This window comes from Strix uralensis, chromosome 2 (assembly GCF_047716275.1).
Source record: "Strix uralensis isolate ZFMK-TIS-50842 chromosome 2, bStrUra1, whole genome shotgun sequence".
NCBI lineage: Eukaryota > Metazoa > Chordata > Aves > Strigiformes > Strigidae > Strix > Strix uralensis.
In genome coordinates, this window is record NC_133973.1 from 103,227,466 (window position 1) to 103,253,495 (window position 26,030).

Here is a 26,030-nt window from a genome sequence, read left to right on the forward strand (position 1 = left end):
GTGTTTCTTCTTTCATTCTGGTACTGAGCCACCAATGTCTAACCTGATTGTGTTTTATCTTCTCTGCAGTGATATTGTGTGGTCTCCTGAAAAGATGGCCACTGCTGCTACCTTCCCAGGTCTAGGCCACCTCAGTGAGGTCCAGCTGGAGCCCAGGGCCAGGTCACGCAGAGTCTGGACCACACCGCTACCGAGCATGGCGGGCAGCCACAGCATCCCCACCTCCACCCGCCACCATGGGAGCCTCCAGTTCAGGCCGACTGCTGTTTCCAAAGGGGAGGAGGCTAGATCACAAGGACCTGTCCCCAGGAAGAACTTGAGAATCACAGTCAGTTGACTAGAATTGATCACATACATGCTGAAATCAACTCCCTCCCTAAACGGTGTTGAGCTGCAGAGCTCAAGGCCCATGCTGGCAGCATTTCTTGATAATAAGTGGAGAGCTGCTCACCTTCCATGACACACATTCAGATGTAGAGGGAAAAAATATTCTTTGCAGTATTTGCTTCTTCCTTTCTCAGCCAAATCCTTACTTGGGCTGTTACAGATTATTCACACAGCAGCCCTGCCTCTGCTGACTGATCAGATTACTGCACCAATGCCTCCATGGCTTTCAAATTCATTTCACAGGTTTCCAAGAAACAGATGCTGATACCTGATAAGTGGAGCACCTGGCTTCAAAACGTGTCATCAGTTCATCAACTTCTGATATCTCGAGTAACATCACAGCTTGGCAGAGAAATGTTACCCTAACCAGCTAACATATTTCTGTGTGGGGAAATAAAGCTCCTCTTATGTACTTGTTGACATACTGATTCACACCTTTGCATTGTTCCCAGAGCTGTTTAAGCACACGGAGCCCAAGTGAGTGCAATGATCCTGTTTCAAACATTTGGTGCCCTGGCTCCTCATTGCATCCCAGAAGTTACCTATTTGTCACAAGCAGCTTTACATGGCTCTATAGCACAGCTGAGATTCTTTGAAATATTTTTTTATTAAAACAAAAGCAATCATTTGCATACGTATTGATTTTGATTATCAGAGGACACAGATACGATTGCATAGGTAACAAGAAAATTAACCACATGAACTGCTTACTTCATCGTTGTAAAACTCTGAATTTTAGTATTTCAGCCTCTTTCTGACATGATGCAGGTAAGATGTTGTTACAGTGCACACACTCAGAAACTATTACACAATACCCATTAAAAAAACCCACATCATATATCCAACTAGTTTGATCAGACTTCTGTCTTCCACAAGACCTCTTACCTTGCTGTAAGACAAAATTACCCAGGGAACAAATTGGAGTCTATACTAACAAGGCTTTTAGGAATCTAATTACAGAATGGCAAAAATGTTGAATAGAGGCACATTAAATAACACAGCTGTCATTCTACAGCAATGTATGATATACACCTAAGAGCCACTCGTGGCCAATAAAGTCAATGAGAGGATTTGCATCAGCTTAACAAGAGCATAAAGGAAAGAAAAACAGTGTCTCTTGCACTGTAGTGCCAGGAAAATGGAGCCATGGTGACGACAAAACATGGCTAGATTGCAGTAAGACCATTTGTAAGGCCAGGTTTAGGCACATGGAATTGCTAAGGGCAGCAGAATGGAACAGAGGGAAAGCTGGTGAAAGTCTTGCTGCCAGTTTTGCCCCCACAGTCACTCCAAGAAGCCAGCCTTATGCTGTGGCAGCTTGGGAGAGGGCTGAGCTGCTAGGACCCAGCTATAGGTGGGGTCCCAGGGGTGGCTGTCCCACTGCATCAGTGATGACAAGGGCAGCAACCTCTGTCCCTGCCCCAGTGCCTTGTCTTCCCTCCCTGTGTTAGGACTTCAAACAGCAAAGTGCATTACTACCCTCTCTCCTGAAGCCTTGAGCCAAATACTACTGCTTCCACCTAACAAATGGGTTGCTGTCTTCTGACCAAGTCTACTTCCTATACTATTTTAATCCTTCAATTAATTTCTCTGAGGCCTCAATTCACTCTGATGATGATCAGTGGAAATTCATTCTCAGTTTCTGGGTGCCTTGCCTGTGTTACACTGACAAATATACATCAGTGGGTAATTAGCTTCTTGGTAGATAGGCTGTGCCCATAAATTTCTGTGAACAAAATGCACTAAATCTATGCAGCAAATCTACCCTTAGAGGCAGGACAATTGTAAAGCACCGAGCAGCAGTAAACACCAATCAAAACCTAAAGAACCCAGTACTGCCAAACACGGCTACCAGCAATACTACTAACCAGAGGGGTCAATTCCTTTAAAGAGTATAAGTAATATATATAACAACCACAGATACAGTACATTAGACTAGATGAACTTTAAACTGGCAATAACATTGTTTAAAGGTGTATCAGATCTCTCTTTTTAGTTGCTGCCAGTTTTACTGCATGGTTATGTCACTGAGACATTAAAGCTGAAAGGTCACATCATATGTTAGAAGGTAGCCATCATTGTAAACATACAGTCTCTGATCTGTGGGGCTATAATCAATACTCTGGATTGTATCTAACTTTTTATCCATAATGACACTAACACGACCTTCTTGGCCAGTACTCGTGTCATACATGTAGAAGATTTCCTCTTTCCTAGTGCTTATTGGCCTTGTGGCATACAGAACACCACATACCATAAAAGCATTGGAAACAGATGGCTTGTACTGTCTTGTCTGCCAAGTATTTAGCACATCAAGTGTGGTCTCATTGAGTCTGCTAATCACAATGTTGCCCATGCTATTTTCTTTTGAATATATTACCCATAACCCACTTTCATCCACGGCAAAATCTATGTCTTGCCATGATACACCTGCATAAGAGAAACGGTTACCAGTAACAGCACCTGGAAGCTCCTTCCTCAAAACCTCTTTGTTTGTTTTTAAATCATGCTTCACCATATTTCTTGAACTATAAGCATGATAGTACAAATAATTATTATAAAGGGCAGCACCACTTCCTTCCCCATATGTTATTCTACTTTCATATGTGGGTTTAAACAGCAGCAAATCATCAAAGGAACTATAAATTCTGTAGTATTCCAAGTATCTCCCATTTGTGTTCAATGGTGCAACCCAATAGACTTCCTTCTCTGGGTTAGAAGGAGAGTAATCTCTACCCCAAGAACCATATTTGTAGGAAAATCCTTTCCAGTTCAGCTTTACAATGTAAGGCTGGCTAACATTCAGCAGTCCACGGTGAATGCAGCTACCTGCAATTAAAAAGAAAAAAAACAGGTTTTCCAATTGTCATTGTTAGGAGAGAGGTTTTGCATCCTGTAGCCTCTAGAGTGGGATTACTAGGGATTAGCCTTGTGGCAAAGCACAGACATAAATGCATAGCTTCATGTGTAAAAGGCTCATTTTGGGCCAAGGTCAGCAACTGGATGGCACTAAGTATTCCAAGTTGACTCAGAAAGTTAATAAAAAAAAGTAGAGTGCATGTTAATACAGCTATTGGGGGTAGGGGGGGATGAGAAAAGAAAAGGACATCCATCCTCAGTCAGGATTAATTAGCAGAAAATAAGTGCTTACTGCGCTGTTCCAGACAAGGGAGAGATTTCTGTTTCTACCTATTTGATGCACGCCAGCCTGATGCACTAGGAAATCCCTTGGAAAATACAATTTCAGAAGCATTTTAGGTTATTTTCTACATCAGTGGAACTGAGAGCATGGAAGATGGGGAAAAAAGAAAGAGGAACATCTGATTTCTGTGTATTTCACTGCAGAAGGGAAGGAAGAAGCAGCAGTAGCAGTAATTCCAGAGTCACATTTCAGATTAGCATTCTGCTGTCAGAATCACAGCTTTACAACAGTGCATCACAGCCGCATGGTGCCTTCCACCTCAGGCCCTCAAAGAAATCTGTAGACAGTAACAATCACAGCCTAGGAAATGTAGACAGATATTACTCTGAGTTTTCATGTGAGGCAACTCCAAAGAGAATATGACTTCAAACTGAGTCAGAACAGCTCTGTTTTCCACATATCAACTATGAAGCCATTTTCAGGATCATGGAAAAATGGATTTAGATACAAGAAATACTTTCCTTTTACTCATAGTGACTGGCAGTGACATTCCTGTTTCCTGATAAATTCTCAATATTGTAAGTCACAAGTGGCAAAAATCCTCCACTCAGAAATGTCCATGGGCCTCTGATGAGTCCAGAGCTGCTGCTGGCAAAAACCAGCATGCTTTTTTCCATCTGTTAGCATTAGCTTTTTGTGTTACTGACACAAAAGTGCCCCAGATTTTTCATTGTAAAGATATGTTCACCTGAGGTAACGGAGACAGAGATTTCAAGTGACTGGCACCAGCTGACAAGTTTAGTGGTACTCCAATGTTTCCCAGTTCGGTGGGGTGCTCTAGCCACTAGACAGCCTTCCTTATTAAAGACAGAGTATAATATGAATAGACTCAAGTCTTGCATGTCAATTAATGGATAAAGTGATGGCCACAACTCTTTGATGTTAATGATGCCTCCCTCAGCATAGGAACTCCGTGTACCACCCGCTATGGTGTCAATGATGAACGTCAAACTTATCTTTTGAGGTTTTAATACTTTGCATGGGTACCATGTCACAATTGCTTACAGCCCGTATGAAAAGAATGGCTGTTCATAAACTCAGTCATATGAAGGGATGTCTAGCATATAAATAACCTGTGTCTTAGCACAAAGAAGAAAGAGAAATAACAGAGAGAGAATTTACTTTTCGCTCTCAAAGCTGGCCATCCCTAAGCAAGGCCAGACAATACTTACGGAGCTGAACTGAAAACTCCTAAAGCCACTGACAGAAAGAGCATAGGAGGTATCTTGTTCTCAAAGACATCCTAGTCTATCCCACAGATAGAGGGAAATGTGGAGACAGACCGATCTGAAGTAGTCTACTTGGAAAAAAAGATATTTGGTGAAAAATTGACAGTTGCAAATGCAAAGAAATTTTTTTCTGATGTTTTGCCCAGGGGGAACATGCTCTGCCTCTGGGACAAGGAAACCTGTGACCTGAATGTTAGAAAAGTCCAAGCAAGAGGATAACATTTGTGCCAATGTGTAAAGTCGATTTTGGCAGTGAAGCTTTCCATGTCTCCTCCTTTCTAAAATGTAGTATTGCTCTCCTACTATTACATAACACCTTCACCCCTCACAGTTTTGTGCTGTCTTGCACTAGTGACTTGGGGGACATGTGATTCACCCGCAGCCTCCTCTCAGCATCTATGAGGAAGGTGGGGAGAAACATTATGTTAAAAATAAATCACTATACTAAGTTAAATCTCTGTGTCCCCGGGCCACACTGGCAACTTTCTTGGGGTCAGTATTGCCCACGGGAGCAGCTCTGCATCACTGACTGCCCAGCTTGTGGCAGAGAGGGTGAAACGAGTTGTGAACAACCCTGTCTCCTCCCCCAGTCCCTTTTGTGTCCTGGGATTCTTGCCACTGAAACGTGGGATGACCCTGGTTGAACGCTGCTTCCCTCCGTGCCACCAAGAATCTATGCGAATTAGCATTCTTAGCTCAGAGCAGATGAGCATTTAAGCATGCACTTAAGTGCTTTAGAAAGGACAAGGCCCTGGAGCAGAAACCTCATTTCCAAATATAGCACACAAGGAAGGCACTGCTATATGGCTAGCCAGGCTGTATCTCTGGAAATGGCATGTAGCATGGCTAGTAACATGGCCTCAGCACTTGGCACAGATACCAGCGTTTGGAGGTGTTTATACCTCAGCTCATGCAAAGGAAGAAAGCTAAGGCAGACAGTGCAAAATGGCTTGCAGCTTGCCAACTCCATAAATCAATTTGAGCTGTTTTTTTCTTATATCTCTATTATGTATTGTTACCTCCAGCATGAGGGCTTCTTTCAAGCTGGTGACATATTGAATGTATTACTGTGCTTAAATCACAATAAACTTATCTCAGAATTAAATGGTTATTAAATGCTCTAAAACTCTTGATTTGTTTAGAAAAATACAGCACCAAAGCTTGCAGGTAGTGAAGCACTGCTAAGCTCATCTATATGCGACCTCAAATAATTTTTCATGTCATTAAGCAGAACACAATTCCAGATTTATTTTAATAATTCATACATTGTTTCATAAATAAAAAACAAACGTGTGTTCAGCAGAGAGACCTTTTTTTACAAAAGAAATAATAAATTATTATTTCTTCCCTTAAAGAGATCTCTCTGCTGAACACTTGTTTGGTTTTTATTTATGAAACAATGAATTATTAAAATAAAGTTAGACGCGTGTTCCGTTTTAATGACACCAAAAATTGTCGGAGGTTTCTATAGAGTATGTGCTTGATTTTGATTTCCTTGAAAACTCTCCCAGAATTATTTTTTTTTTACCAAAAAACTCTGGTAGTCAGGGGGTGATCTGTCTTCTGCACAGGTTCAGAAGAATTCATCGTTGTTTATTTAATCTAAACTTGCCTCCCTGTCTGCATCTTGTGGGAAAAAAAATGCACAGAGGAAACAAAGTGTCATGTAATTTTGTAAATATTAGAAGGTACTTGAAATAAATCCATATGCATTATTCAAACTTCCAAGTTTTTAACTTTTTTCTCCACTGTTTTGTGCCACTGATAAGTGATGTCCTGGTACTTTTGCCTTCCCTTGTTTCATGCTTATGTAGCAAATAGGCAAGAGGACGACTTACATAGGTACATACACACATAGGTACATACACTCCTTCCCCTACATAAAGAAACAGTATCTCAGCTCAGTCGTTTACTAATCCTGATTCATCAGAAAAGGAGCTGGCACTTAGTTGTCAGGACTGGAGGGAGCCTGACTTGCTTGGCTAACGGGTTGCAGAACTAAGCATGAGTCACATCCCGTTGGGTATTGCTTCACCCACTTCACTCTGAAGCACTTGCAGAGCACATAAGCCTCTCATTCCAACAATACAGGTGCCAAAAAACTCCGGCAGCCATCCACCACAAAGCAGCTGCATCTGATCGCAGAAGAGAAGGGACCACATTTTGCCCATGCAGCCAAAGATCATGAGACAAGGTGGGACCCACATTTAAAGGAACTCCCATGAGGGACACAGAGACCAGGAGCGGGCTGGTGCTACACTCTCACACATGCTCCCAACTACCACATGTGCACCCTCCTCTGCCATCAGATGAACCACTGCATCCAGATGTGTGAGCTGTTACCAGCCTTACGATGGCTTGAGACACAGGAGACAGGGTTGCTCAGGGAAAGGCTCATCTTGGCTCCTGCTGTCTCACTGACAGGAAGACCCACACAGACACCTCAGTCTTCACCAGCATCACAGGGTGCAGACACAGGTACACAGCTCCAACAGAGAGTAGTTATGATGTCAGCATCTAACAGAGGGTGAGGTGGAGGCCTGGAGTTCATCTGACCTACCTTCAGGCAACTAAAAGTTCAGGTGCCTCAGCTAAGCTCCCTCCATTGCCAGTGGAGAAATGCATGTGTCTCCAGCGGCAGTTCAGGGCCAGCTCTTCTCAGGTGCCTGTAGGCATGTCTCTCTCTTCATGTATGGATGTATTCATTTCAAAACACAAGCCAAAACACACAAAAAACGCATCTCAGGTACATAGGAGATAAAATATAAAGTAAAAGTGAAATCACCATGAGTCCCATAGGATTTCCTGAGTTTCAGCATTAGGTTACACCAGGTCTTCCTCCTGCTGAGACCTATTCACCAGTAACTTGAAATCCTTAATTTCTAAATGTATAAAAGCCAGAAAAAACAGCTTTGGTCTTCTTTTCCTTTCTTTCTTTTTTGCCTTTGAGAGTTTCATCTGACTCACTTCTCCCTACTGTGCCTCTCAGATCATTTCAGTGAGATGTGACAAAAAATCTGCTGCAGAGTCCTCAGAGAACCATCCTGGGGTCTTTTCTCTCTGTACCTGCCCTGATGCAGCCAGATGAGATCAGTGCAAAAGAAAAACAAATGGGTAAATATTTCTTCCCACTAGAGTGGTGATGAGAGAGATGTCAGGAACTGCTGCAGATAGGAAAGCCAGTGATGCTGATGAGGAAAATTAACTATATATTTACTGAGCCCCATCTCAGACACTTGGACACCCATGTCTCCTGTTGGAAGGTAAGGAATATGGAGACCAATGATTTCTTTCTGCTATGTTGTTTGAGAACAGGCCTGCTCACTCTGAGAAATACAGCAGCAAAAGCCTTGGGGGACAGTCAGAGGGGCTGAGTACTACAGCACTGAGAAGCAAGAAGCTTTAATTAAACTTGCCTTTAGACTCATGGTCTTAGACAGCTTGGGGATTAACCAAACTCTCTCTAGTTCATGTTGGCTACCCAAAATATGCAGGAGAGAGGATGAAGGGGGAAAGAAAACGCAGTCTGAAAACAGGACAAAGAGTCGGTTTAATACAAACATTATAAATATAATATGAACTAAAAGCAGGCCAAGGCCAAATGGTTTGGCAGGAATTCAAGGCATTCAAGCTTGCTGAGAAAATGTATGGAAATGGTGTTCAAATGCATAAATGAGTGCTAGAGAGCTTCAGAAGCCTAGGTGTGAGCATCCATGCAAAGCCTCCAAAATGACCATGTAGAAAATGCAGGTCTCTCACATACTCCATCTCCTCAAGCAGTAACATCTTCCTACTACTACTTATTTTCAGATATAGTCTGCAGGACATGTAATTGCTCTACAAAGTTCTCTGCCCAGAGAATATTTGCTCCCTGCCAGGCACACAAAGTCAGGATATGCCACTACACCAGTCCTGTGTGGATTAGCAGGGATCTGAGCCTACATAACACCTGTGTTATCTGTATAGCTGGCATCTCCCAACAGGCAGGAAACTGGCCAGCCCTCCGCAGTTGCTCTGCCATTCCTTTGTGCCAGCCTCAGGGACCACCCTCACCCTAAAGGTGGCCATGACACTACACCCACACACATCCTCCAGCCCCCTGCATTCCTATTGCTGTGGGCAGGAGATAAACTCACAGATAACACCAGAGGATGTCCTCAGATGATGTCAGTGGTGGTAATTCTCTGGAAGTCAATAGAGCTATTGTTGTTCATACCACCTGAGGTTTTGGCCTTCTTCTAGGTTATTTTCTGCTCTGTGTGATTCCCACACAATGCAGTGACATGCAAAGGTGCCTTGAGCTAGCTGGCACACCAGTCAGGAATAAGGCAACACTAAAGCAATACCATTTTTGTCCCAGATAAACTATATCCACTACCTCATCGTGCCCTAAGAAGCAATATTAAATAATTTATTATGGTCACAGTGCTATGCAGTTACATTTACCTGTCCCAGAGCTATCATCCTGCTCTAGGTATGACTTGCCTATCCCTGCATGAAGCTGCACTGTGAAGCATAGACCTCCTTTTCCCACTCTGTGAAAGCTCCTACATCCCACAGACGCTCACGCCAACCACCCAGGCGTAAAAGCAGCCCCTTCCTCCATCACTCATGGAAGGACACAGTATTCTTGTTCCAGAGCTCAGTACTTTCTTACCGAAACAAAGGCTTGCTGTAGGCTTGAAGAGAAAGAGGCTGTTTCTTTCCACACACCATCGCCCTCAATAAATCAATGAGATGCCCTTCAAATAATTCTAAAATATTGCTGCTTTTTTTTTTTTTCATTGAAACATTTTAAGCCCTTCCTTAAGGAGCAGAGAAGGGCCTTGAGATTTTGCAATGCAGGTTTTTGTTTCAGCTTTCTCTCCTGCCTGATCCCCAGACAAGGTGTTACTCGCACATCCTGTCAGAGAAGCACAGCAGCTGTCCACACCACCATGAAGCCCTAAGGGATCACAACAGAAAAGGCTGCCGACCCTAAGGAAAGCTTGTATTTCTGCCTCTCACCTTTCCAAGGAGACATTTGAGCTAGATGACACCAAGGTGATGAGAGGAAAATGCTGGTAGGTGCAAATCTGTGCTTCTTGCAAGCAGGACACCACTTCTCCTTTTTTATGGGCTCCTCTAACTGATTGCTAACCAACTTATGTGAAAAAGCAGGATCCTTCCCCTGGGTGTAGCATACAACAGAGCACTTTCTCTCTTACAATACTCTGTCAAAAGGAACCCCCTGTGTATAAAACACTCAGGGGATCAACATAGTTTAATAAATCCTCCGGTCTGTTAGCAAGTGGCATGCTTGACCTGACATACCTAAAATAGTGGTTCCTAAACAGTTTGCTCCAGTGTATCATATCTGACTCTCAAAATTCCTCAGACTATGATTCATTCACAATGTGATTTTTCAAACTGAACACAATGTCAAGACCAAAATTATTCCATTTTTAAACTATTTACCACATGCCCCGTGACTGTTGATACTTTTATCTGAACTGCACTCTAGGAACCACTGATCTAAGCCCCAGAAGGCAACCTTTCCTAGTTGAGAAAATGATAAAAATCCTAGTTCCACTGAAATCAGTAATAAAGCTCCCACTTGTTTCGCTGAGACCAGAATTTTCCCCCAAGGTTCTTGACCTTCTGATTTAGAAGAATCTTTTACCTGTGAAGCAAAAGTAATCTTCATGCAAAGCTACCTTCCGGAGCTTGCATACCAACAGCTTTAGTATATCAACTGTTGCTCATGCATTTCCCAAGCAGCATTAGAGCAAAATTGCCATGACACAGGTCACTTTCACAGGAACTATTAAAAATCAAAGCTGGTCAGAAAAAAAAGCATAGTTTCCCACAAGAAAAGGTAATTGTTTTGAAAAAGAGAAGGAGGGTAGAGATTCACTTTTCATACTGCAGGTGAGAGGAAGATTACTTTTTCCAGTTGAAAACAGCTACTGTGTCTAGAAGAGTTTGTTTCCTGCCCTCATTTTCCTTTTGAACCCGTTGATGAAACATTAGGAGCTGTCTGCTCAATTTTTCAAGAGCTAAGTAGTATCTTTACAATTGTATTGAATATTAACAAAGGGAAATCTCTTCATTTACTGTTCTACCCATGTATTAGGTTGTTTCTTATCTGATATACAACAGAAATGCTTACCTGGTGGGAAATAAGGGGGTACTGTAGTTTTGTTTCTGTCCTCTTCACACTCTTTCAATCTATTCTGCAGAGACACAATTTGTCGACGAATTGCAAGGATATTGTTTTTGTCCAGTGATTCTAGTTCATTTACCAGTATAGTCAGATTTGTGATCTAAAGAAAAAAAAAATAGAGCAAGTTTAAATTTCTGTCAACTTTATTTTACAGATATTTGCAGGCAGTGTTTATTATGCACAGAAGATGTTACAGAACAGGCTTTAAGAAATATCCCTAAGAATAGGCCTTATCCTGCTAGCTTGAATTTTACACTTCCAGCAGAGGTATGTGACCACAAGGAAACGCTTTAACACTCAGTTGTATAACATAATACAAAAATATAGTGTTATTTTATATGTAGTATAAAAATATCCAGTAAGTCTTAGGTGAGTACTAGCTATTATACGTAAAAAGTACTTCGGCCTTACAAAAGTATCTGGAAATTTTATTTGCAAAGATAAATATTGTTCTCAATCACCTACTTGATGATGTAGAGGACAATGGAGAAAATGATCTTTCACTTTCCATCTGAAGTAATTATTCTCTCTAGGTGAGTGATTAACTACAATTTTGAAAATGTGATTTATAGTCTGCTGGGAAGGTGCTAGTCTTTCCCACTTCTTGATTTCATATTGATTGGGCCAGTGCCCTAGCAACCAGAAGCTAATTTTTTAATTACCTAAGTTAAAGCACAGAGGCTTTCAAGTATGGGGGTCTATAAATAAATATTTATTATAATAATTTAATCAGCTCGTGCTTAACACTATGCAAAACTGTTAACTTTCACACATATATTTGGCAAAAATAATAAAGTGGTCTCCATTTGTTTTGGGGTTTCTTTGCTTTTCTGTGCTCTATACCAAGGCAAAAGATGTTAATACATTTAAGGTCAAGCTTTCTTTTAATTTATGCTGATGAAATGCAAAAATAATTCCACTGGCTGCAATAGAGACAGGCTACATTTCCTCAGCCTAAACACTAAAGAGATAATAGTCTATCTGTATATTTGAACCCTCTGTGGCTAATTAAGACTTTGGCAATACCTCCAAATATATTTGCTCAACGATGACGTTGCTTCCAACAAGGCTGGATTTCAGCTGTGTGACCAGTCTCTCTAGGTCACTGATTTCCACTTTCAGTAACTGGAAGTCCAGTTCTGTGTAAGATACACTGCTCTTCTCCATATGCTCCACTCTGATGGTTAGATTAAGGATTTGCTGCTGATACAGTTCAATCATTTTTGAGTACTCTCTAACCTTAAAGAAAGGAAAAAAGGTACATATTCACGTCCAGGTTAGCAAATAAGACAAGCCCGTGTGACATCTTTATTATATTTCTGAGTACCCCATGCATAACTTCCACATACTTGTCATATATGATCTTCACATACATAAAAAATGCAAAATTTAACCCTCATTTACTGTTGGCAGTTCCGCAAAGTCCCCTCAGGAATGCCTGGGGATAACTGATGGCAGAATTTTACTCGCAGTCTTCCATTTTTTTAATTTTTTGCCAGTATTGTCTCTGTGAGCTAGTTTTATCCTCGGTATGCCAAGAACTTACACTGGCGAAAATTTTACTGGAAATGTGCAGTGTATTATCTCACAAAAGCAACCCAAGGAAGCTGAAAAATGCAATAAAGGATTCCCAAGTTTTTCAACTTCATTTCCTATTAACTCTAAATCCAAACAGGATTTTACCCTGTGCATACATTTGAATTGTGTCAAAAGTAGGCAGAACTGGTTTGGGGTTTGTCTTTGGGCAGAGGGAAAATGTTTAAACATAGTGTTAAAAATCAAATCTGGTTTAAATGAAAGTGTAAAATATATTGCAGGTTTTATCTAAAGTAATTTACATAGCAGCCTTTTCAGCCTTTGAACCATTAAGCAGTTGTCCAGATAAATATATTTTCACACATGTATCTGCTGAGGTAAAGGTCACAGCACAAGCGTTGTGATGCAGAATGTTAAGAATATTATATAGATTTGGGACATTTCTTGGAAAATGTTAGTTCTTTGAAATTTAACACTTTGGGAAAGATAGATAATTTCTCTCCCATATGCTTCATAAAAGTCATGTCTCTTTTCCCTTAAATCAATATAATTATATCACAAAAGGTAAGAAGTAGGAATAAATATAATTAGTTGTTGCACCAGTAACTCCATATTTATACTCTCAGATGGTATTTGTATTACAAGTCCCTCTCTCTACAGTACTATGATTTGCATAACTATTACTTCTTGACTGATTTTTAGCCCACATCCTCTCAACCATTCTTGCATTATCTTAACGTGAAATGAAAGTCAGTCTTTTTCCCCACTGTCTCTGTAATGGTGTCTAAAATCCTGTCATGGTGTGAAGACCATGGAGCCCCTGTTTTCCTGTTCTGGCAGCAGCCCCTGGGACCGGGACCCCAAAAAACACACTTATCAAACAATTTCTTTCAATTTTGGTTGAATCTCTTCTGTACCAAAGAGGAGGTATGGGAGCTCATGGCATGGAAATTCATGAAAGGTAGAAAGGATCCTTTAAGATCATAACATACTCAGTGATATGGCTTAAGGAGAGCCATAAGAGAGAAGACCCTCTTTTCAGAAGAATAATGTCCATAGTGGCACAACTACACTATAAATCTGAAAGAACCCACTACCAGACCTCTGCATGCACGTGCATAATGTACACCAAAACCAGGCTGCTCAATCCCATGCATTTAAATCAGAGTTTGAAACAGATCTTCTGTTCTAAATGTGTGCAGCCAGAATTTGAGCTGCTCTGATATAAACTGGCAAGTTTCCATAAGCTACAGCAGAAGCACCCTGACTCATAACACTGGATTGCTCTAGACCTCCCAGGTCAAGCTAGGGTAACTTCAAGCTAAGCTATTCATTACAATTAAGAATCAAAAAATAATAGCATATAAAGACTTAGACCTAGTTCCTAGTAACTGGCTGGCAACAGAGACAGCTGGGATCCCTTGTCCTAGCTGTTACCATCATCTGTTCAGGAGGGAATAGTAGGAAGAACTGGACAATGTTCTTGGAAAAGGCAGTTGGACCTCACACTTTCACTGATCACCAAAATCAGTTTGGAGTTGGAAAGATGTCCTCAGAAAAATTCTTCTGAAAAAAATCTTCAAAGTTCAATGTTTAAACTGTATGTCTAGAGTTTGCACAATAAAAAAAAAAAAAAAAAAAAAAAAAGAATATATGATTACAGCCTGAGAAATATAAAGCAAACCCGTGTCTGAACAAAAATTGTACTGCTGTGTGAAGCTATGTATATCATAGAGGTATTTGGAAATCTATCTAGGTATTAATAACCTTTCTCACAGTAATACTGATAGTAATAATAATAATAATAATAGTAGTGCAAACAGACCAAATCTTCTACAACCCACTGAAATAAACAGACTGCTGGAATTAGTGATGGCTATTCATTAGTGAGAAACCTGTGAATGTGGAGTTTTCTCCAGGGTCCTGAGAGACTGGACAACATGCTAAGGGCTGGAACAAAGCATACGGAGTTATTTCAGCCCTGATTGCAGAGTGCTGCAGGACACAGACCTGAAGTTCTTCTCCCACATCAGAGGGTTTTCACCCAGTCAACCATCTGAGTCATTTAAGGACATGTCCACACCATCCAGTGGAGTGCAACTGAGCGATATCTATACAAGCTGAGCCTGAACTAGTCCCAGCACTCTGCAGTGCTCTGTACAGCCACTGGACAAATATATTTTTTTCAGCAGTGCTGCTCTAACAAGTCTATACTGCTTTTGCAGACAAATCCAGCACATATGTCAAGCATTACAATACCCTGTGTGGACATTCCCGCCTGCTCAGATCTGGCTTAGGCATTTCTGTAGTTTAGAAATATCAGCTGAAAAAGAAACATGATGTTGCTCTGTTGCTTGGCAGATAGATTTAAGCATCTTGTAATCCCTGCTGTTCTACTCCATCTACCTGCTAGGGACTGGCTTTTGTCTCGCAACAGGCTGGCACAGAAATTCTGTGCACATCCCATATTTAGGGATACAAACCAATAACTAATATTGATTGCTGTCACATTTGTTGTAAAACCTAAAGTAGGGTATGATAAGTGGATAGCGCCTGTATTAGCCCTTTACAGGAAGAGAATGGAGCCATGTGAGGCACATGTAGGAGAAAAATTCCTCAGTTTCAGTTTTTCCTCCTTTCCAAGCATTGTCACCCTCATGGAATGAAAAGGACAGGAAAAATCTGCAATGCTCATTTACTGTGTCGTTTACTTGCAATTGGTATTTATCAAAACAGGTTTTGCAGCATGCAAACAGACACTTCTCCAGCACATATTTGGAGAGTACAGAAGGGGGAACAAAGGTCCAAGATGAAGATGTAAAAGAAAAAAAGTGGGAGGACTGAGGGAAGATAAGAAAGAAGTGACAAAACCACAGCTCTATAAAGTCATTCAGCCCAGGACACAGGCTTCAGGCAGGACTGACCTCTGCAGATCCATAAGGAGCAAGGTTGGCAAGCAGCCTGCAAGCTAACACTGAGAAGAATTCCACTGTAGGTTAACCTATTTTGAAAACAGCTGTTCCTGGCAGAAAGCAGGCATGCTTTTTTTCTCTTGTTTTTGTTACATGAGGATGCTGTGGCCGATGTGAGCCAAGTTCTGAAAGGCACTTTCTCTCCTTGGGACCACGTGCTGATCCATTTCTGTTACGGAGGTGTCCTCTCCCCTTTCCTATTGAGAGGAGCAGCCAATTCCCGCTCTGCTTTGAAAGGTTAATTTTCTTCTGTAATCATAATTATGCTGGCAAAGGTTGATGTGACAGAGGAAAAATTAGTCTGGTATTTTCAGCCTACGGTTTGTACTCATTTGGCACATGAGAGCATCTCTTTATCTGCGAGCTTCCTTGCCTGCTGATTCTATAAAAGGACCCCCTTGCTTTTTGAATTAGCCTACAATCAGGCAAAAGGTTAACGATTCAATCAGGCTGTTTATCTGGGACTTCTAGCACATGGAAAGAATCCTTAAGAGGGTCCAATCTTGCAGCTCTCACCTAGGAAAAGTTCCCATGAGCTTCAAAGGGTGTTTTAGAAGAATGACTAAAGCATGGATTCTCAGAGTCAAAAAGGAAGCACTTGGTAGAAATTCCCACCCCTGTGGTGAGACTAGGTTATGTTTGACTAGGAATTTGCTCAGGATCGTTTCTAATAATGATCAATAATGAGAGCTTGGCTTTCCTCCATTTCATTATTTCCTTCTTTCTATGAGTATTATCATGACTAAAGTAATATACAGGATTGTATAAGGAGGATTTCTTTCCACAACTGGAAAGGTAAAGAATTTTTAAGCATGGAGACTCATGCATCACAAGATCTCAGATTACTTATGTTCAGATATCAATAGGGCAATGCTCAACAGCTTTCTTCTTTCTACACAAAAATAACGTCATAACTGAGAAATATTACACACAAAGAGTTACACCAAAATGCAATCTGTTCATTTCTGACCAAAGTGTCTCTCTGCCTATATCACACGAAGGTATATGTCACACTTTATCCTCCTAAATGCATTGTAACACTGCTTTGCTGATTGGTCTCGACAGGATGAAATTCAGTGAAGCCTGAGTTAGGTCAAGAAATTTCACTGTCTGCAGTGAGAATTGAAAGCCAAGGTCAGTGTCTACACTGCGGTACACTGCTGGGCACCTAAGAATGACAACACAGTTACACCAGTTGACACCAGCTGGCAACCTAGACATTAAAGTCCGTGGTAGGGATTCAGCTTGTCCTGAATTTAAAGGTGAGTTTCAGACACCAATCTGGACATCTAATTTTAGGTATCTATAGTAACCTGTGTCTTTATATGAGCAAGGTGTCTGAACTCAATGGAGATGTGAGGTTGTCCAAACAGAGAGGTCAAGCAGCAGATCTGTAGATCTGCATGGCACTAGCAGATAATCACAGGTCCTAAAGTAAACATGCACCATTCTGAGGAGAGTGCTGGTAAGAGACTAGTTACACCAGGGCAAGTGACTAGGAAAGGTGGTACACAAACACCTTGAAGAGTCATGTCAACTTTCTGGCTGGGAATCATGCCCCTGATCTGTCCCAGTGCAATTAGCTTAAAATGCTGGCACTGACTACAGTGAGAATAGTACGGGGACCTGAAATCTTGGTGATTTTCATGGATCATTAACTCTGAGCTACGCCACCATGCTGCAAGGGATCGGGTAACTCCTGTGCTTGGAGGCAGTGGGACTTCTGTCAGCCTGCCCTTCATATCCCTGCTGACAACTGAATGTGTTTCATTGTTAGCTCCAGTTCTTTCAAAACAAATGATTTGAACTGAAAGATCTTACCACAGGATTCTCTGCTTGCTGTTGTGCTTTTTATGCACAACTTCTTATCTCTTCTTGATTATACCAGAGGAGCGTTATGAATATTTATGGTTAGAATTTATAATTTAATGCTGTGCCTTTTCTGCTGATTAATTCAAGGACACTTCATTTCTTAAAATGCTTGGTTCCTGAAGAAAACACTTTCTGCTGGACACCAATCTGAATCCTGAATATTTATCCACTATCAAAAGCCAAAGACAGATTTCTGTCTTCACAGGCAGCTTCACCCAATGCGCTGCAGCACGCGTAGGTTTGCCAAAGTTCCTCAAAAAATGGATCTGAATTCATGCAACAAGCAGCCAAAGTAGTGTAAGGTGTGTTTGTCTTCAACAGTAATGCATAATTCAGCAGTCTCACTGCCACAGCTTCAGATGTTGACAAGGAAGATATTTGATTTTTTAATGTTTTTTAATCTGTGAGAGCAGAAGAAGTGAAGGGGCAAATATTCACCCACTTCTTCACTCTGGGCTGCAGTGACCTTTCTCCTCTTTCCCTTCATTTCCTTCTTACAATCTGGCTGGCTTGATACAAATAATAACACATGAAAGAGCAGGAGGCTTCTCTTCCTATAGCTCTCTGTAGCAATCACAAACCAATAAAACTGAGCCAAAAGAGGAAAAACATAACCATTCTTCCAAAAATACCATATGCCTCTAGCTGCAAAGGCCTAGAAAAGAGACCTAAGGATAATCAAATGTATGACATGTTACAGTGCCAAAGATTTGAGATTTAATCACCCTTCTCCTTGTTCTTACAGAGCCCTCTTTTCCACTGTTTGAAAGACATGTCACAGGAAAGTACTGACTGCTGTGCTTTTTCACAGGCAACCATTTTTCCACGAAGATACAATTGTTATATTTATGAGAAAAAGGACACCTTACTTGGGAAAGCTCTATCTCAAATTTCTCTGAGAGCGTTGCAGCTATAATTTCCAATTGTTCAGCCTTCTGCACTGGAAAGGTGGTATCCGGCAAGTACACAGAGCACTGACAAGTTCCCTCGTCATCCACAGAGCCAGACACATTAGCAAAGAGCTGCAAAAACAAATCAGTAAGGAAAAAAGTGTTAATATTCATCTCTGGAATCAATAGTTAATGTCTGACAATAATATGAGCTGTGACAATCATGAGATCAACAACTTAATTACTAGACATCTTTCACCTTTTTCTTCCCAGGAACTCAAATTTTTATGACTCAGCCCTATAAATCTTTCCGAAAATAGTTAAATATTGCTGTAAATATTTTACCATTGGAAAAACAGAGACATAGAATAGTCCTTACTTTCCCAAACTTGTGGACAATGTTCGTAAGATAATGAAATAACTTTTCCAGCAGATAGAAAAGCACACAACAGCAGGAAAATAATAACTTAGCAAATTCAGTCTTATAGTTGTTGTTCTGTGAATCCGAATTGATCCGATCATCCAGTCATTTCCATCCATAGCGATGAAAACACCTAAATAGAACTAGTAACAGGGAAAGTTTTGAAAAGAAAAATGCTTCATTTGAAGTTTCTCAGGCAGCCTCAGCATACAGACATATGCATTTGATTATACAACACTGAAAGGTGACAAATTAAATATGCAGGCTCAGCCTAAGGTAGAGATACTTGTTTTGCTACAAAATATTGCACATAACACCCACACATCATAGCCTGCTCATTCACTTTTGTGGATAGTTTGCAAAGCTATTGCCCATGCCATTAGCATGATTCAGCTTGTCCTGGCTGTCTGCATGCTCAAACCATCACCACTGGAGCAATGTGTATGGTGTATGGAAAGGTCAGGGCTGGCAATTCATGATCTTGCCATAATTTACAGCCAAAGCACATAATTTCCTATAAACACTGGGCTGAATGCAGAGTATGCTTGGAGCAGTTCTTTTTTGTTTGTACACAAAATGTTTCCCAGTTCATAAACCCATCACAAATTTATTAATAAAGATATTTGATGTTACTTTAAAATATTCTGGCACACACTTCAATGCAGCTTCATATTTTAAAGCTACAAGCTTGCTCTTTGAATACACTCCTTTCCATAATCTCTCCTCCTGCATTGCAGAAATCTCAGTGTTATTCATGTGTTTTCTCTTTGTCTCTTCCTCCCTCTTAAAAATAAACAAGCAAACAACAAAACTATCTACTGAAAGCTGACATTTCAGCACTTCTTCCCTCACTTTTTCACAGTGATTTCAACTAATTTCCTCACCACCAAGCCAGCCCAGAACACCCATTGATGGCCAGTGGCAAAGCTGTCTTGATCTGTGAGCCCAAGAACAGAGCAGCAGAGAGCAACAATGATCCCTGTTCGCACTTCTGGCAACCTCTTTAGCACAGTCATAACAAACATCATGCATCTCATCTTGGAAAAAAAAAAAAAAAAAAAAGCATGAAAAGACATTTTATCTATGTTATTCAAGCATGATGAGCCTTAAAACTTCACTCATAGCCAGACTGCTGAAGACATTTAACATGAAAGGAAGCAGAGAAGTATCTCACCACATTCCAGAATGTTCCAGAACATAACTTACATTGATGTCCCTGCCAGATAGGTTATCAAAGCACTTCTGAATATCCCACTGAGAACATACTGCACACTACTTCTAAGTTTCCAAGTACTTCTGAAGATACGGCTATCAGCCCTTAAACTACTATGAAAAATAGGTTCCTAAGTCACTTAGATGATTCTGCACCTCTGAGTCCTCTGTGTATGGGCATGACTGGGATACAAAGTTGCTCAGCAGTAACAAAAGAAACATATGGGGGGAAAAAAAACCCAAAATAAATAAATGTGGCTTAGTGAGTACATGAGACTTTCTCTAAGACAATTGCACACTGGCATGATAATTTTTGTGTAGAAGGTATTGCATTCTATCCCTTCTGTGTATAACACAAATATAATATCTATGTGTATATGTATACCAAGAGAGTCTACTATACATAGTATACATAGTATGTACTATATGTGTATGTTTCCATATTTAGTATAGTGAAAACTATACATTGTATACTCTGCTATACAGTCCTGTCTATATATAGCTATCAGTTTATCTAAGAAGTACCATGCTTACTCCATATGCTAAATAAACCATTTATAAACATATTCAGATGATCTCCCAAAAAACTCCAACTTGTGCATTTAAACTCCCTATGAAAAACAATCATTATATTTTAACATTTGTGTTAGGAGAGAGCCTTGAGTTGAAGGCAGAGCTTCACTGCAGTAAGTGCAGCTTATGTCTAAGCCAAGAGACAGTTTTCCCAAAGGAGCAGACAGTCTGAGCCAACAGAACTGCTTCCATTCTTCCACTGACATTACAAACATTGGGACCATGATGTTGATGAGACCAAGAAGTATTGTTTAGTTAAAAGCCCCTTGGGTAAGCTTCATTCAAAACATAATACCAGCCAAATAACAACCATACAACAAAAAAGTCTTCCTTCGTCCTGTATAAAAATGCACAAGATAGGCTGTTACTTTTGATGGAGTTGTATGTTTTTTAAAGTTTAATAATTTACACTGAATACTTAAAAGAGAGCAAACTGTCCTAGCCCACAGCAAGGACTTGACAGCAACATTTCACTCTGTAAAATTAAGCTGTTACATATACATATTTGAAGCTATGAGAAGTGTTCCTTTTCCACATCCCTTCAACTTAAGAAAGAGAGTAGGAGCCAGCAGTTACTCAATTTTCTGAAAACCAGGAAATTTATTCAGCTGCCTAAATGTGGACTTAGGATTACATCTTCAAAACAGCCTAGCCATTTCAGTGCTTAATTTCCAGCTACACTGCAACCAAGTGGCATTCACAGCTCTGAACTAGCTACTCACTCATACTAAAACAAAGAATGGGATCCACAGAAACCACATGGCAGGGACAGAGGCCACAGCAGGAACAGAGGCCACCTTAGCTGGACAAGGAGATGGATGAATTTTAGGTCCTGCTACTGAGACTCAGAGAGAGACCCCTGACTCCATTTAACTTTCTGAACCCTCTACTGGAGCCAGAGACTTAAATCTCTCTCAGAAGAGGTCCATTACACATCCCAGGTGCCACGCTGGGATAGCCTGGACAACAAAGACCTGCCATCAAGATGTCTACCATCTCTGACCTGATCTGGAGCTGTGCTTTGCTTGATACTAGGCTGCAGGACCATTCAGAGCAAATGTGTCCCATTGAATCTGCTCCAAAGCAAACATGTTATTAAGAAGTCACTGACAGAGAAAGGATAAGAATTCAAACCCTGAAATCCACAGACTATGTACTTGAGCACTGTACCAGAAGGCATGGAAATCAGATTCAAGTCCCTCTATCGGCAAATAGTTGAATAAAATTTGAACTAAGTAGAACAGGGATAATCAAGATTTTCTCACTCCCAGCAACCACAAGTGGACACTTCTCAGAAGACAGTTTCAAGGCCCTCTTCTGGTTTACATGAGAAAACAGAGGTGAAGAGAAGTCTTTCCTCCCTGGAGGTTATAACCACCGAACTGTTTGGTACATTACCATCAAACCCTCATGGCCCCAGCTGTTTCATGTCTGGCATCCTGTCACAAGGGTAATGCTGGAGCTTTGGATGTGAATTAAGGCCAATGGCATGGCACCAGCACTGATGATTTTGGGAAATTTATTACTGCCTAAAATACTGGATACATAGCACCTAAAGGCTTTTCCTGGGCAGCCTAACTGATGTACCTGTATCAGGTTTAAGTCTCTGAGTGACTCTGTAGCACTTAAAAAATGGGACACAAGTTCCTAATTTTGCTCTTTTCTGGAATTTACTGAAGAACTGTAATGATTATACCTTTGGGGGAGTGTGCAGGTTGCCAGTCGTCTTGCTAGGCTGAGTCAGATATGGAAGCGTTGTATTGAAATAAGGGATCTAAAAAACAAAGGAAAGCCTTTTTCAGTGTGAATTCCTGCATATACCATTGTCCCTTCCCCACCAGCTAGCCCCCATCCTGCAGCTCTAAAGCACTTTGATTTTATTATGGGAGCCATACCCAGCAACAGTAAAATTAATTGGCTTTTCTGATCTGCTGCTGAGGTGACTAAGGTTTCCCTGGACACAGTGTCACTTCATAGACACCTCTTCTTGAAGAAAGGCTCTGTGTGACCCATGCAAGGCAGGGGACACAGCCTGCCCGGGAGATGTGAGCTGGGGCTCTGACAGGCAACCCTGGCAGATGGCATGGCAGTCTAAAATGACAGTACCATGCCCCCCTGCCCTAAATCCAGAGACTACTGTCCTCCCAGCAGGAACATCCACTCCTTGATGCCCAGCTCATTCTCCAGCCTCTCAGCACAGGACTCACTGCCCCTTTCATGCCAAGCTGTCAGGCTATGAGCTGTGATGGCTGGGGCATTCGTCCCGCTCTGCTACCATCACAACGGAGGGGACAGCATCCCACCTTAGGGAGGAAGCACTGCGGGAAGGCACCACACTGCCAAGGATACAGCCAGGTCTACCTTGGGAGTCTTTTATGTAGTAAGGCTATATACACCCCCTTTAACTTTCATCTGCGGCTGACACCTGCTTTCCTGCCACATCAAGGAGAGTGGCTGCCACCCTGGCAGTGAATTGTGTGTTCCTAAAGGTCTATCCCATGGCCACGCGGTGTGCAGAGCACGGTGCATCACCGTGGTCTGCACACTGTCACCCATAGTGGGGTCTCACCAAAATCTGTGGCAAACTGGGAACTCCAGCAAGACACCCTCAATGTCAAACGGTGTGACACACGGAGCATCAAATGGGCTTCCCCCACAACAGGACACTCACCCCTGGGTCTTTCTGCATTTCCCAAATCCCAGCCAGACCCTCATTCCTGAGCCAGGGAATGGTGGGGAAATCCAAATGGCCAGCAAAGGGCAGGTATTAAAGGGCACAGCGTAAACAAGCTTTTGTGGGACAGTTTGTCAAATAACCCATTTGAACAAGCATTTGTGTGCTCATATTACACTGAACATGGAGGTGGGGAGCAGCTAGTAGCAATTAACAGTGGTAGGGCAGAGAGCATCACAAATTGTGTAAATTACATGAACTGGGGACTAGCTTAAAGCTAAGAAGACTGAGGAGAAATGTCTCCCATATTAAGCTTTCTACCCTGAGCTTATCAACATACATTTACACCTCCATCTTGACTTTTGCAACTTTCCATTCCTTGAGCAGATAAAAGCACCTTCCCAGGAGATGCTGACTTCAATGCCTCCATCCACAGCACTCCCAAACTTCAAAAAATATAACTAGAGGCACGCAGGATTTTTCTGGTTGGTGACTAAACCAGACAAATCAGAAAGAGTCATTGGGAGCTAAAATAGGTTTTTTCTAAATTTTAACTAAAAAATACCAAAAGGCAGTCACTTTGAGTCAAACCAAAATGTTTTGTTTCATTTGGAAGAGCTTTTAAGCTATTCGCAAACTTTTTGTTCTGATAATTTAAGCCCAGTTTTAAATTTCTTTTTTTTTAAAAAAAAAAAAAAAAAAGAGGCACTACAAAATCAAAACATATCTTTCATTGAAGTAATTTTTTACTTTTTAGGTTTTTTTCCAAAGTTTTCTCTTCTCCCTTCCTTCCTGGGTTTGTTGTTGTTTTTGTGAGGTTTTTTTCTGATTGATGGCTTTGATTTGAACTTCTTTCTTGCCCAACCATATAGACTTTTAAGGGGAAGAGGGAGAGAACCCCAGCATTCTGGGTGGTTCAGAATGGCTTCGTGTTCCTTGGGCACAGAGTATGACAGCAGTCATCCCCCACCTCCCAACTCCTTCCACATCAAAGATGTGGATCCTTTCCTTCTATAAGCCCTTGCTAATTAATTAGAAGCTACACAGAGCATTTAATATCCACTCAGATCTTCACTGGGAGTTGCACTCGTCTAACCAAAGGCAGAATTTGACTCTGATTTTAAACCTGTGCCTCACTTTTACATTTATTACCCAGTCCCTATACATTAGTTGGGAGGAGGATGGAGGAATACTTTAAACTTTCTCCATGCAGAGATCTCAACATTTGCCTAATAATTTTCCAGTAATCTTAAAAGAATTTTCAGCAATCTAAATTACCTGAGAAGCAAGAAGGCACCAAAGCTCAGGTTATGAGACCCCCATCTTACCACTTCCGTTGCTGCCATTGTTCCAGCCAGAGCAATCACGCCTTTCATGAGGAGCAGCACAGCCACTTGTGTGTGCTTCATCTTCTCAGCCAGAAGATGTGACAGCAAAGGGACAAAAGAGGTCTCTTATAGTAGAGACTGGGGATTTCCCCAACCAAACTTTAAGGAACTTGCATGATATTTTTTGAAGTTTTCAGATAAGGGATGTAATGAAGTCATATAATAATAGGTGCCAAATTACTAACGTGCAAAGAACATACGAGTTACAATCAGAAATTAACTACATCCAATTTCCTAACACGAAAGCTTTCCCATACGGTGCAGTATCTAATCTTAATCTTGGTTATGCAGAACATCACGTGCTTGTTTACTAGGATGGTAGATAGACATTTCCTCTTACTCAATCACAAAAATTCTTCTAAGTTATGCAGACAATACAGGTCTGGGTGGTATTTATTGCTTCTTATAGGTACAGAGAAGAGCAAGTCGGGTTAGACTGTTCGCACACCAGAAACATCCTCCCTTGTTTTCAAAGGCCAACAGACTTCTGACAATAAGCAAAATGCGAAGGGGTCTCTAAAGATTTTCAGTCCCCTCAATTCTCACATAGCACAGGTGGGACACAAAAAAACAGTGTCCTCCCATTTTCTCCCCAGCAGTTTTATGTCTCCTACATTAACACTATGTACCCATTAATCTTTGCTCGTGCATTAACATTGTGTACCCATCAATGCTTACTCACTTGCTCTCTTTTCATAGAGCTGCATACCACCTGACTGCAATGATTCACTGTCCTGTCTCTAGAGTACTGATGCAGAGATCAAAAAAGGCCACAGGCAATGTCTAGTGTGGCCCCCACACTTCCCAGCTGTACCACACTACCATAAGACAGGCAGTGAGCTGCCTGCAGTTCCCAAGGCATCCAGCCCACTGTGGGAACTCCCCACTTCTAACAAGCTACCACCTTGGCGGAGTCAGTTGCAAGCCTCCACCTGGCACAAGAGAAATTAAAATGTCTCTTTAGAGTTCTGTGGATCACTGGGAAAATGAGTTTGGGGTTTGGGAGGAAGGTTCCAGTTGGGGCTAAGGGGATGGCCATGTCTGTGCACTTGTAAAAGAAGTCCCTAAACCGTCATCTCTTGTCATTTCCTGTGCCTGTATCATCAATGCAACATTTGCTCTTTCCTTCTCCATTTTGTCAGACTTAGTTGTTCTACTGGCTCAGCAACAAAAGGCTGCATTTGTGTGTGAGTAGAGAAAGTGGTTAGGAGACGCTTATTCCCATCCAACGTTGGAGGCCAGAGGTAAGGGCAGGAGCTGCAGCACTTCTGAGCAGCAGCATTGCCTCATATGAAACTCATCTCCCAGGTGAGGAACTCAGAAGACTTTCTTGTGTTACCATAGCACTATCAGCCTCAGGTGGCAAATGGAAAAGTTGAGGCTTAGGGCAGATCCATACTAGAACATTCTTCAGAGAAGTCAAGTCCATTGGGGTGACATATTTTCACTACAGCTTCACATGAGCATAA

At 41.3% G+C, this 26,030-nt stretch overlaps 1 protein-coding gene across 1 annotated transcript; it reads right to left on the reverse strand.

Moving 5' to 3' along the window:
• Positions 1–975: 975 nt before the first annotated feature.
• OLFM4 (olfactomedin 4) lies at positions 976–24,582 on the reverse strand. The gene is made up of 6 exons (XM_074859553.1): positions 24,502–24,582; positions 22,196–22,273; positions 18,273–18,425; positions 12,050–12,262; positions 10,970–11,123; positions 976–3,216 (listed from the first exon to the last, which is right to left on the reverse strand). Exons 1-6 carry the CDS (start codon positions 24,580–24,582, stop codon positions 2,423–2,425), a joined length of 1,473 nt encoding a protein of 490 aa, XP_074715654.1. The 3' UTR covers positions 976–2,422.
• Between the last annotated feature and the right edge of the window lie 1,448 nt (positions 24,583–26,030).